At 38.9% G+C, this 13,261-nt stretch overlaps 1 protein-coding gene across 1 annotated transcript in view; it reads right to left on the minus strand.

Moving 5' to 3' along the window:
* Positions 1-14: 14 nt before the first annotated feature.
* TMEM236 (transmembrane protein 236) overlaps positions 15-13,261 on the minus strand; it is a 47,441-nt gene continuing 34,194 nt past the window's right edge. Inside the window, exon 4 of the mRNA XM_053572857.1 lies at positions 15-4,087. Within this exon, the coding sequence (XP_053428832.1) occupies positions 3,504-4,087 (584 nt within the window). The 3' untranslated portion in view covers positions 15-3,503. The remainder of the gene's footprint in view (positions 4,088-13,261) is intronic.

Genomic DNA, 13,261 nt, shown 5'->3' on the forward strand with positions numbered 1-13,261 from the left:
CAGATTTGCTTGAACATAGAACTTTAATTAACATGTAAAAATAACCACTTGGTAAAATAAAACAGCTCAACTGTATATAGTTAATGCATTTTTTCCTTTTATGATTTACTATATCCTCCAGGGAGTATAGCAGCTATTTTGAAGTTGTATGGCTTCCAACTGGCATATCATTCTTTTTATAAATTTAATTAAATGTCTTTTTTAATGCCTGTGACAAAGAAAAGCTATTGACATATTCACTAAGAAAAGTCCTGCCCCAAGGTCCGCAGGATAAAATAGTCATTTATTAAGCAAATATCAGTGGGCAGTAGGCAGTCAACACACCATTTCATTACTCTTTCCTTTCCTCTGTCTTCCTACAATTGTCATTTGGTGAAATCGGGCCCTGATAAGAAAACACTGTAACATTCACACATTGTAATTTCAAACGTTAATATTTACAAAGAAAAGGGACTAAAAGTCTATAAAACGCATTAGAATTTTTATTACATTGTACTGAAATTTTATAAAAATTATTAGACTATACAGTAATAGCTTGCTCATAGATAGAATTTTTTTTTTTTTTCTAGAGACAGAGTCTCACTTTATTGCCCTTGGTAGAGTGCCATAGCATCACAGCTCACAGCAACCTCCAAATCCTGGGCTTAGGTGATTCTCTTGCCTTAGCCTCCTGAGCAGCTTGGGACTACAAGCATCCACCACAACGCCTGGCTATTTTTTGTTGTTGTTGTTATTGTTGCAGTTTGGCCACGGCTGGGTTTGAACCCACCACCCTTGGTATATGTGGCCGGCACCCTATCCACTGAGTCACAGGCACTGCCCAGAATTTTTAATGTATTTTTTTCTACAACTAAGTTTATTTAAACTTGACATTTAGTAAAGACATAATTATCATCTGGGTTCCAAATTTTACTTGGAAAACAATCTCCTATAGCCTTTACAGATACTGCCATTTACTGCAAGCATATTTTCATAGAGCAAAAAAAGTAAATTTTTATTAGGACATAAAATCTATGTGGGCTTTAACTAGCAACAATAAGAAGCTATGAGAACTGCAATTATAATATTTAATGTTATTAAATACATAACTTTTAATCATAGTGTAGAACTACCAATGCTTTATCAGTATTACTTGCTATAATTTCTATCCTATACTACAGACTTTAAACTCTATAAAGACGTGTATACTCTTAAAATATTAAATAAAACTAAATACTCCATTTACCTCCAATAGTGATCCTTTGAATAATACATGCCTTCATTATTTGTGTAAAGTGCTGCAACTTCCCCAAATATCAGGCACATTCATGTTCAAATATTAGATACAAAATGCATTATAAATTCAAATAATAATACTTCCGATTTTACCTAATCGCTGTTTACAAATTCTAATATAAGGATGAACATAAATTTATGTAAAATATTTTCATATTTAGGACTATTATAAGTTAATCCCTTGGTGATAGATTTTCTTAATAAAAAAAATTATCATGGCAGAATTAGAAAAAAATTACTTGCCTTATAATTTTTGTAAGTTATAAGTATTGTGAAGTGCCTGCAGGATTGATAGATAAAGATAAAGGGGTATTGTTACCCAAGATACCCTCAGGCCTTTATTTAAGGAATTTGAAGATCAGTGGGAAACTTAAACATAATAAAAATTGTAATAAAGTACTATACTTTAGGTTTTGGGGTTTTTTTATAGTGAGACTCTGTCTCACTTTATCGCCCTCGGTAGAGTGCCGTGGCATCACACAGCTCGCTGCAACCTCCAGTTCTTGAGCTTAGACGATTCTCTTGCCTCAGCCTCACAAGTAGCTGGGACTACAAGCACCCACCACAACACCCAGCTATTTTTTTGTTGCAGTTCAGGTGGGGACAGGTTTGAACCCACCACCTTTGGTATATGGGGCCAGTGCCCTACTCACTGAGCCACAGGTGCCACCCTATACTTTAGGTTTAAAGGGAGCTCTGAGGAGGGACACAACTGTCTGATGAATGGATGTCCTCACCCATTTCAATCTGTGTAGTCAGCAGATCACTTACTTTTGAACACAGTGCTGCGTGATGTAAAGGTATAGTCTGTGGTAACCTTAGGATCCCACATCCCAGACTGTGAGCAGGGAATAATAATTTTAAAGACACATTTAGTTACTTGTTTACAGGGGACTTGGTACCATGAAAACACTTAGCGTTTCTCAAGTTACTATTATCTGCTAACCAATGTGCTCAGAGCATTTCTGACCCTTTACTCCACTCAGTCTTATTAAATTAGCACTAGTATTATGTTCACCTTTTAGATGTGGGAACTGAGGCCCACAGTGGTCAAGGAACTTGTCCCAGATTATAAAGGTAGAAGACAAGCTTTTAACAATTGTTAGTAAACCTTCGCTTACAATATGAGAAAAAACATTAGACACCCAGGAAAACGAGACTGTGGGATTTGGTGGAGAGCTACAGGCAACATCAGTTATTCATTCTTAAGCCACTTTCGCAGCACAGATCATTGACGGTATATAAAATCAGTACTCTTTGTACATAAATAAGCCTCTCAAAAATCTCTCCAGCATCTGAATATTCGAACAAGTGGAAAGATCCTACTACAAATATCAGAGTATAGTAATAGCAAACAACATAGTATGTATCTAATCATTTTATAACATCAAGATATTCATGCTATATTATCACATATGACACTGATGCCTTTGCTATTTTAAGTTGAACTTCCCATTTTGAACAGGGCTTGTACTTGATCATTTTTATCATGGTATCAAATTCCACAAATAAAATATTCTTTTACCACTATCATAAAACTGTATCTAGGTATTGCTGAAGTACCCTGACTTCATTATGGTAAACAACTTCAAGTCAGTACCGCAGTACTAGCCAAACGGCTAAGCATTGAGCTGAACCGAATATCTGCTAAAGTGAATTGTTGTTTAGGCTGAAATCAATTTGACTAAATAAAAATCACTCACTCCAGTGGCATAAAGAATATACTTCTGTGTTTGAAGTAAACATTAAAGCTATAATTTCCAAATTTTTAAAAAGGTATAATCTAAAAATTCAATATTGAACTTCAGATGTATTTCTGAAAATCTAATTTTCATTAATCATTTCATATAATGCTCTTCAAGTTATATGAAAGATAAAAATCTCATTCTTGGACTAACAGTGGGAAAAAAACACCTTCTCAGTTTTTTAAAAGGGTTTTACTGAAGAGTATTTTGAGAAAAATTGTCATATACAAAACTAACCAAAATTAACTACTGACATGTTCTAGATATCCCTGAGAGTCAACTTATAAGAATATAACTTCGTTTAAATTTAGCACCATTTGTATACATAAAAAACCTGGTATGCTAAATTAAAAAATAGCTTATGCTCTACAATCTATTCTTCATTTCTTAATAGAGTGCAAAGACCAAAGTCCCAGAAAAAAAAATACTACAAACATGTTTACATGCATAACAGAAAGGTCATCCTACTATTCCATTTTCTTTTTAAAATGGAGACATTTCAAAGGAAGAGAAAACCCTTAGTCGGGTTAAGTGATTGAAGTAAATGTAAGACAGAGTCACCAGTATGTTTTTACAAAGGCCCAGCACAGGTGTGATTGTCCCCAAGGCGATGATCAAACCAACTCTAACAAAAACAAAGGGTAAATCTTGCAGCAGGACACCCAGGGAATTGAGAAGAGGATTTTTGGGAGTGAATATCATTCGTAGGAGAGAAATGAAACTGAAGATGTAAACTGGATATATCCAGGCTGACTTGTACACCCTGGGGTGACCGGCCACACGCACCATTTCAATAGTGTCAGACCACAGCAGAAAGCTCCACAGAAATATCTCGGCCCGCACGTCACGCCGAGACATGGCTCTCAGGATTCCCGAGTGAAATGACGGCTCTTGGGGTTCCATCAGCTCAGACACCTGGCTCTGGGTCATGGGTTGTGATGGGTGTGAGATCTGGGTTCTCCCCACATCGGGAGGAGATGAAGGGTTATCTTCATTTTGCCTCACCTGCTCCGTCACAGTTCTTATTTGTTGCAAAGAGGTTGTATGGATGGTCCCATCTTCAGAACCTGGAATACATGGATTCATTCAAATTTAAATTGTATGAAAATGTAAACTTCAATTCAAAAATAAAAGTTCTAAGTGTTGGCTCATCCTCTGGGCACTGCAATCCAGAGGCTACGGCCTCACCGACACCTTCAGCCCAGGGGAATCAGCAGCATCCTCGGCGCCTGAGGTCGCCGCCGCCTCAGCTCCACTCTCGAGTCCTTCTCCTAACCTTGCTGAGGGCCGGTCCCGACCAGGGGACACCCCTCTCACCATCCCTTCGTGGGACCCACCCACGGGCGCAGCAAGCCAGGGCCGGTTGGCGGGCAGCAATAAGCACATTCTGAGCGGTGCTTTTGAGGCTGTTTGAGTGATTAACACGTAGACCTTTCCCTGGGACACTTTCTTGAAAGGACCAGCATACATCTCATTGGCCTCAAAATAATCCCAAATTAGTGGATTTGTTCCAAACAAGACTACACTTGACTCACTGAGCCTGGAAAAATTGAACATCACATACCAAGAGTGACATCAGGTTAAAAAAAGTACATAAAACTGCAGTTTGGCTCTTTTCCTGCCTTGGAAGCAAGAAAAATGGAAAACTGATAATCAAAGGAGGCGGAGACAAGATGGCTGACTGAAGCCAGCTTTCCACAGAGGCTCCTGTCCAGAAGTAGAGTTAAAGGACAGAAATTTAGCAAATAACCTGGTGGATGAGAGCTGCACCAAGAGAGAAGACTGAAGAACACACATCAACCCCGCTCAGGCGAGCTGCGACCCCAAGGATACAAACAAAAGGTACAAAATCCATCACCAAGTACACAGAAGTCCCCTCCCCCATGAGAATGGCTCAGAGTGCCCCACAAACAAAGAACCAGAGTTCAGAGGTCCTCCCACTACACTCCATGGGAAAGACCCTCTAAAAACTGGACCTACCTCCCCTACTAGGGTGCCATGGTGTTCTCCGGCCAGGCATAAAACTGTACAAAACTGTATATATTCTCTACCTGCAACTCTGAGCTCCCAGTACTTCCCTCCACTCTGACTCTGTGGTCTGGAGACCTGTCCCCCAGGAATCCAGATTCTTGGGTGATTTCTCGAGGGGTGTGGACAGGGCCTAGACTGCAGCTGGTCAGTGCTGATTCTGAGGCACAGGAGTGAGGAGAGGACGGTCGGCTGAGAGGGAACCATACCGGAGAGGCGGTGCCCCGAGGCGCAGAGCAGCAGCCATTTTTGGCAACAATAGGGCTCACTCCTGTATATTCCAAAACCACACCCCCTGTCTCCCTGGGCAACCAGAGAAGGCTGGGCATCTTCTCAGGTGGCAACCACCACGGAACAGATCTGGGACGGAAATGCAGGCCCTGTGAGTAAAGGGTTTTCCTGAGGTGGTACCAGCCTTGATAGAGCGAGAGGACTAGAAAACGCAAGTGCAGAGCCAGAAAATTCCCAGGGCAGGGCTGACACAGAGGACTGCTTTACTGAGCCTAAGACACACCTGGCCCTCAGGGGATCATTAGCCTATACACAAAGGAAGACAGGTGGCTAGAACTGACAGCTAACCGAATACAAACCTGCAGGAGCAAAGACAGGGCCTGAGGCGCGGGCTCTGGGAACTCAAAACAGCTTCTCTTCTGCAGGGGAATTTAGCAGGGAAAGAAACAAATTCCTGCAAAGTTGTTCTTGTTCTGTTCTGTTCTGTCAGTAACATCAATCAGGGGCGGGCTGAGACTGAGTGAACACCCCCACCAGCCTCCATCAAGCACCCGAGGTTGTCAGGCCTAACCTCCCCCTGCTAGATAGAGGCAGAGCGCAGCAGCATGGCTGAGCAGATATAGATTTCCTTGTGATTCAGGCAGACGCAAACCCCTGGAGTATCTGTTCACTACAGGCAACTGGGTCACAGCCCCATGGGGCTATCAGTCACTGGATGCGACAGAGGTGTAAGGTGGGGAAGGAGGCATCAACCTACCCAGACTGATCTATTTGCTGGGTGGGTCCTCCTGACTTCACGGAGCACCAGAGCAAGTCATATCTGAGTAGTCACCAGGTCCCTGAGATCCAGTTGCCAGAGACCTTTTAAACTTTCCCACCTGAGACAGGTGCTGACTGAAACAATTGATTTGGACCCTTTGAACTAAGCCAATCGCCCAAGGACTGTTCAAGTGGTGCCCTGCGTGTGTGGTTGTAGGAAGGTTTGATTTTCCTTTTCCAATTGTTGCCTGTGGGGGGCAGGGTGACTTAATTGCTGGTATTTCTTCACAGCTAAGACTTCAACCCAGAGTAACTGTTTCATCAGGGTTGAACAGAGACCAGCTGAAAACAAGACAGAACCACTTAGCCCCACCACACCAAATAGGTCCCCAGTTTCTCAGGCCATAGCACTGTATGGGTCCTCAACAAAGCTCCAGGGTAAAAATAAAATGGTGTAAAATAATCATGGGGCAGATTCAGCTGAAAAACTCTGGTAACATGAATAACCAGAATAGATCAACCCCCAAGGAAAGATATGACAGATGCAACTGAAGATCCCATTCATAAAGAGCTGGCTGAGATGTCAGAAATCGAATTCAGAATTTGGATTGCAAACAAGATTAATAGAAAGGAGGAAAATTTGGAATTAGAAATTCGAGGAGAAATTCAAAAGTTGTCTCAAGAATTTAACGAATTTAAAGACAAAACCACCAAAGATTTTGACGCACTGAAGCAAGAAAATGCAGCCCTCAAAGATATGAAAAATACAGTAGAATCCCTCAGTAACAGAGTGGAGCAAGCAAAAGAAAGAATTTCTGACATGGAAGACAAAGCCTTTAAACAATCCCAAACTCTCAAAGAGGAAGAGAAATGGAGAGCAAAAACAGATCATTCTCTCAGAGAGCTCTGGAATAATTTGAAGAAGGCTAATATCCGCCTCATTGGAATCCCAGAAACTGATGAAGTGGCCTCGCTGGGCACAGAAGCCCTTCTCCATGAAATTATAAAAGAGAATTTTCCAGACATGCCAAGAGATTCTGAAATTCAGATAGCAGACAGTTTCAGAACCCCAGCACCACTCAATCCCTATAAGACATCCTGCAGGCATATCATAATTAACTTCACTAAAGTTAATATGAAGGGGATAATTCTGAAAGCAGCCAGATGTAAGAAATCCATTACCTACAAAGGGAAGAATATTAGAATGACTGCATATCTCTCTGCTGAAACTTTTCAAGCCAGAACAGAGTGGTCATCGACTTTTAATCTCCCAAAGCAAAATAACTTTCAACCCCAGATCCTGTATCCAGCTAAACTGAGTTTCATTTACGATGGAGAAATTAAATACTTTAATGACATTCATATGTTGAAGAAATTTGCCATAACCAAACCAGCTCTTCAGGATATTCTCAGACCTATCCTCCATAATGACCAGCCCAATCCTCTACCACAAAAGTAAACTCACTCAGAAACTTTTAATCAAACTCCAACTTCCACAGTGGTAAAAGGATTAAAAATGTCCACTAAACTTTCGAAAAACTCGATACCCACAATTTTATCAGACTTATGAATATTCTCCATTAATGTGAACGGCTTAAACTGTCCTCTAAAGAGGCACAGGTTAGCTGACTGGATACAAAAACTCAGGCCAGATATTTGCTGCATACAAGAGTCACATCTTCCCTTAAAAGATAAATATAGACTCAGGGTGAAAGGATGGTCATCCATATTTCAGGCAAATGGTAATCGGAAAAAAGAAGGTGCTGCAATTCTATTTGCAGATACATTAGGCTTTAAACCAACAAAAGTAAGAAAGGATAAGAACGGTCACGTCTTATTTGTTAAGGGTAATACTCAATATGATGAGATTTTAATTATTAATATCTATGCACCCAACCAGAATGCACCTCAATTGATAAGAGAAACTCTAACAGACATGAGCAACTTGATTTCCTCCAGCTCCATAATAGTCGGAGATTTCAACACTCCTTTGGCAGTGTTGGATCGATCCCCCAATAAGAAGCTGAGCAAAGAAATTTTAGATTTAAACCTAACCATCCAACATTTGGATTTAGCTGACATCCTCAGAACATTTTATCCCAGCAAAACTGAATACACATACTTCTCATCAGCCTACAGAACATATTCCAAAATCTATCGTATCTTAGGTCACAAGTCTAACCTCAGTAAATTTAAAGGAATAGAAATTATTCCTCGCATCTTGTCGGACCACCATGGAATAAAAGTTGAGCTCAGTAACAACAGGAATCTGCATACTCATACAAAAACATGCAAGCTAAATAGCCTTATGCTGAATGAGAGCTGGGTCAGAGATGAGATTAAGAAGGAAATTGCCAAATTTTTGGAACAAAACGACAATGAAGACACGAATTATCAGAACCTCTGGGATACCGCAAAGGCAGTCCTAAGAGGGACATTTATAGCACTGCAAGCCTTCCTCAAGAGAGAAAGTTAACAATGTAAAGGGACATTTCAAGCAACTGGAAAAGGAAGAACATTACAACCCCAAACCCAGTAGAAGAAAAGAAATAACCAAAATTAGAGCAGAATTAAATGAAATTGAAAACAAAAGAATTATACAATAGATCACTAAATCAAAAAGTTGATTGAAAAGGTCAATAAAATAGATAAACCTCTGGCTAACCTAACCAGGAAAAAAAGAGTAAAATCTCTAATCTTATCAATCAGAAATGACAAAGACAAAATAACAACAGACTCCTCAGAAATTCAAAAAAATCCTTAATAAATATTACAAGAAACTTTATTCTCAGAAATAGGAAAATCTGAAGGAAATTGACCAATACTTGGAAGCACATCACTTTCCAAGACTTAGCCAGAATCAAGTGGAAATGTTGAACAGCCCAATATCAAGTTCTGAAATACCATCAACCATACAAAATCTCCCTAAAAATAAAAGCCCGGGACCAGATGGCTTCACGTCAGAATTCTACCAAACCTTTAAAGAGGAACAAGTACCTATATTACTCAACCTATTCCAAAATGTAGAAGAAGAAGGAAGACTACCCAACACGTTCTATGAAGCAAACATCATCCTGATCCCCAAACCAGGAAAAGACCCAACAAGAAAAGAAAATTATAGACCAATATCACTAATGAATATAGATGCAAAAATATTCAACAAGATCCTAGCAAAAAGAATCCAGCAACACATCAAACAAATTATACATCGTGACTATGTGGGTTTTAACCCAGGATCTCAAGGCTGGTTCAATATCCATAAATCTATAAGTATAATTCAGCACATAAACAAATTAAAAAACAGAGACCATATGATTCTCTCAATTGATGCAGAAAAAGCTTTTGATAATATCCAGCATCCTTCATGATCAGAACACTTAAGAAAATTGGTATAGAAGGGACATTTCTTAAACTGATAGACGCCATCTACAGCAAACCCACAGCCAATATCGTATTGAATGGAGTTAAACTTAAATCATTTCCACTTAGATCAGGAACCAGACAAGGCTGCCCATGGTCTCCACTGCTCTTTAACATTGTAATGGAAGTTTTAGTCACCACAATTCGGGAAGAAAAGGCAATCAAGGGTATCCATATAGGGTCAGAAGAGATCAAACTTTCGCTCTTCGCAGATGATATGATTGTATATCTGGAAAACACCAGGGATTCTACTACAAAACTCTTAGAAGTGATCAAGGAATAAGCAGCGTCTCAGGTTACAAAATCAACATTCATAAATCGGTAGCCTTTATATATACCAACAATATTCCAGCTGAAAAAACAGTTAAGGACTCTATTCCATTCACAGTAGTGCCAAAGAAGATGAAATATTTGGGAGTTTATCTAACAAAGGACATGAAAGATCTCTATAAAGAGAACTATGAAACTCTAAGAAAAGAAATAGCTAAAAATGTTAACGAATTGAAAAACATGCCATGCTCATGGCTGGGAAGAATCAACATTGTTAAAATGTCCATACTACCCAAAGCAATATACAATTTTAATGCAATCCCTATTAAAGCTCCACTGTCATACTTTAAAGATCTTGAAAAAATAATACTTCGTTTTATATAGAATCAGAAAAAACCTTGAATAGCCAAGACATTACTCAGAAATAAAAACAAAGCAGGAGGAATCATGCTACCAGACCTCAGACTATACTATAAATTGATAGTGATCAAAACAGCATGGTACTGGCACAAAAACAAAAAAGTAGATGTCTGGAACAGAATAGAGAACCAAGAGATGAATCCCACTATTTACCATTATTTGATCTTTGACAAGCCAATTAAAAACATTCAGTGGGGAAAAGATTCCCTATTTAACAAATGGTGCTGGGTTAACTGGCTGGCAACCTGTAGAAGATTGAAACTGGACCCACACCTTTCACCATTAATTAAGATAGACTCTCACTGGATTAAAGATTTAAACTTAAGAAATGAAACTATAAAAATACTAGAAGAGAGTACAGGGAAAACCCTTGAAGAAATTGGGCTAGGCGAGTATTTTATGAGGAGGACCCCCCCCAGGGCAATTGAAGCAGCTTCAAAAATACACTTCTGAGACCTGATCAAACTAAAAAGCTTCTGCACAGCCAAGAACACAGTAAGTAAAGCAAGCAAACGGCCCTCAAAATGGGAGAAGATATTTGCAGGTTATGTCTCTGACAAAGGTTTAAACCAGAATCCACAGAGAACTCAAATGTATAAGCAAGAAAAGGACAAGTGATCCCATCACAGGCTGGGCAAGGGACTTGAAGAGAAACTTCTCTGAAGAAGACAGGCACATGGCCTACAGACATATGAAAAAATGCTCATCATCTTTAATCATCAGAGAAATGCAAATCAAAACTACTTTGAGATATCTTCTAACTCCAGTAAGATTAGCCCATATCACAAAATCCAAGACCAGAGATGTTGGCATGGATGTGGAGAAAAGGGAACACTTCCACACTGCTGGTGGGAATGCAAATTAATACATTCCTTTTGGAAAGATGTTTGAAGAACACTTAGAGATCTAAAAATAGACCTGCCATTCAATCCTGTAATTCCTCTACTAGGCATATACACAGAAGACCAAAAATCACATCATAACAAAGATATTTGTACCAGAATATTTATTGCAGCCCGATTCATAATTGCTAAGTCATGGAAAAAGCCCAAGTGCCCATCGACCCACGAATGGATTAATAAATTGTGGTATATGTACACCATGGAATATTATGCAGCCTTAAAGAAAGATGGAGACTTTACCTCTTTCATGTTTACATGGATGGAGCTGGAACATATTCTTCTTAGCAAAGTATCTCAAGAATGGAAGAAAACGTATCCAATGTACTCAGCCCTACTATGAAACTAATTTATGGCTTTCACATGAAAGCTATAACCCAGTTATAACCTAAGAATAGGGGGAAGGGTGAGAGGGAGGGGAGGGAGGGGGGAGGATGGGTGGAAAGTGGGTGATTGATGGGATTACACCTGCAGTGCATCTTACAAGGGTACATGTGAAACTTGGTAAATGTAGAATATAAATGTCTTAACACAATAACTAAGAAAATGCCAGGAAGGCTATGTTAACCAGTGTGATGAAAATGTGTCAAACAGTCTATAAAACCAGAGTATGGTGCCCCATGATCGTATTAATGTACACAGCTATGATTTAATTAAAAAAAAATTTCTAAGTTGTCTAAATAAGCATTCTCTTGGAACGTCAACAAAAGAATGAGGTAGCTTGTTGAAAAAATACAGGGTATAGAAGACTCCTGGTGTCTTAGTATTTTCCCGGGTATGGAGCCTTAGTCATTTTTACCATTTCATAGTAACAGCCCTTACTGGTTCGTGAGCTAAACACTTCCACATATTATCTCATTTCATTCTCAGAGGACAAAGTTGAGAATTAAGGATTACTATCCCATTTCACAAATACAAAAAATGGGGCCCAAGAGGTTAAAAGATGCCCAAATTCAGATATATAGTAATGGGCAAAGCTGGAATTCACACTCAGGATGTTTGACACTCACTAACAAACTCTTAACTTTATGGCTGCTGTTACCTATCTGGAGTTAATGTATCATGTGCCCATTACAAAACACAGGAGTATGATAAAATCAAGTGCATCTAGAAATTCACTGGTCCAAGCTTGTCATTTTATAAGATAAAGCAGAACTTTATCTTATTATAATAATAATATAATAATCCTCACAGGATTTATTAAATATTACCCCTGCCCTAGGTCTCCAGGCATGAAGTTTGGTGCTAAAAGGGAATCTGTGTAACCATCAGAGATTCATAGTAAAGTGTGACACTCTGAAGCCAAGATTTTCAGCTATTCTTTCCTAAAGATTTTCAAAGCAGACAGTAAGACTGGCTAGTCTAAAGCATGTCTTTTGCTGGCCATGAAACTGGACCTGGTCAACACACCGGTTATCAAAATGAGTTTAATATGTCACTTATCACCACCATGGTGTGTGTGTTTGTGTGTGTGTGTGTGTGTGTGTGTGGTGTCAAAGGTGAGATTATGAAGGGACCCTGCTATCTCAACACATCCAGTGTCGATGGCATTGTTTTTATACATGAAGAATTTATCATGTTCTTTTTCAAACATTTATCCACTTACAGACACCATTTTTGTTGCTAGGAAATTATCAGGCCTTGACAAAGTTTATTCAGTGAATGTGCCAAGCTGCCATGTCACCCAATAAGACTTAACTTTACAGGGAGCCATTAAACTGAATAGCTCGAAAGATCCAAGAGACAAAGTCAATAAAAATTCATGGGAGCTCCTTGAGCTGAAAGTGATAACATTTTACAAATAAATAAATTATGATTTATTATTACTATTATTTATTTATTATGACTAAAATGCTTGATTACTACACACAGAAGTTTTGTAAAGGACACAATAAACTTGGTTTTCTTCTATACAATTAACTAATTATTGTAAAATTTTAAGTGTGAATTGAGTGCTTTTATAAAGGAACAAGATGATCTAAATTCTTGATGAAACATCACTTACTTCTGTTATGAATTATTCATAGGTAAATGCCAAAAGCCATGACCTTAGAAACTCTTTTACCAATCTTAGAAGTCATCAGTGGCCTGCGTAGATATCATCTTAATAAATAATCCTCAAGAAAGAGAGATTATATAGCAACCGGTTACTATTTTTAAATTCAAAAAGTCATCTTTTTTAAACTCATGCTCATTTGCATCAATTGTATCTCT

The sequence above is a fragment of the Nycticebus coucang genome, chromosome 20, assembly GCF_027406575.1.
Source record: "Nycticebus coucang isolate mNycCou1 chromosome 20, mNycCou1.pri, whole genome shotgun sequence".
NCBI lineage: Eukaryota > Metazoa > Chordata > Mammalia > Primates > Lorisidae > Nycticebus > Nycticebus coucang.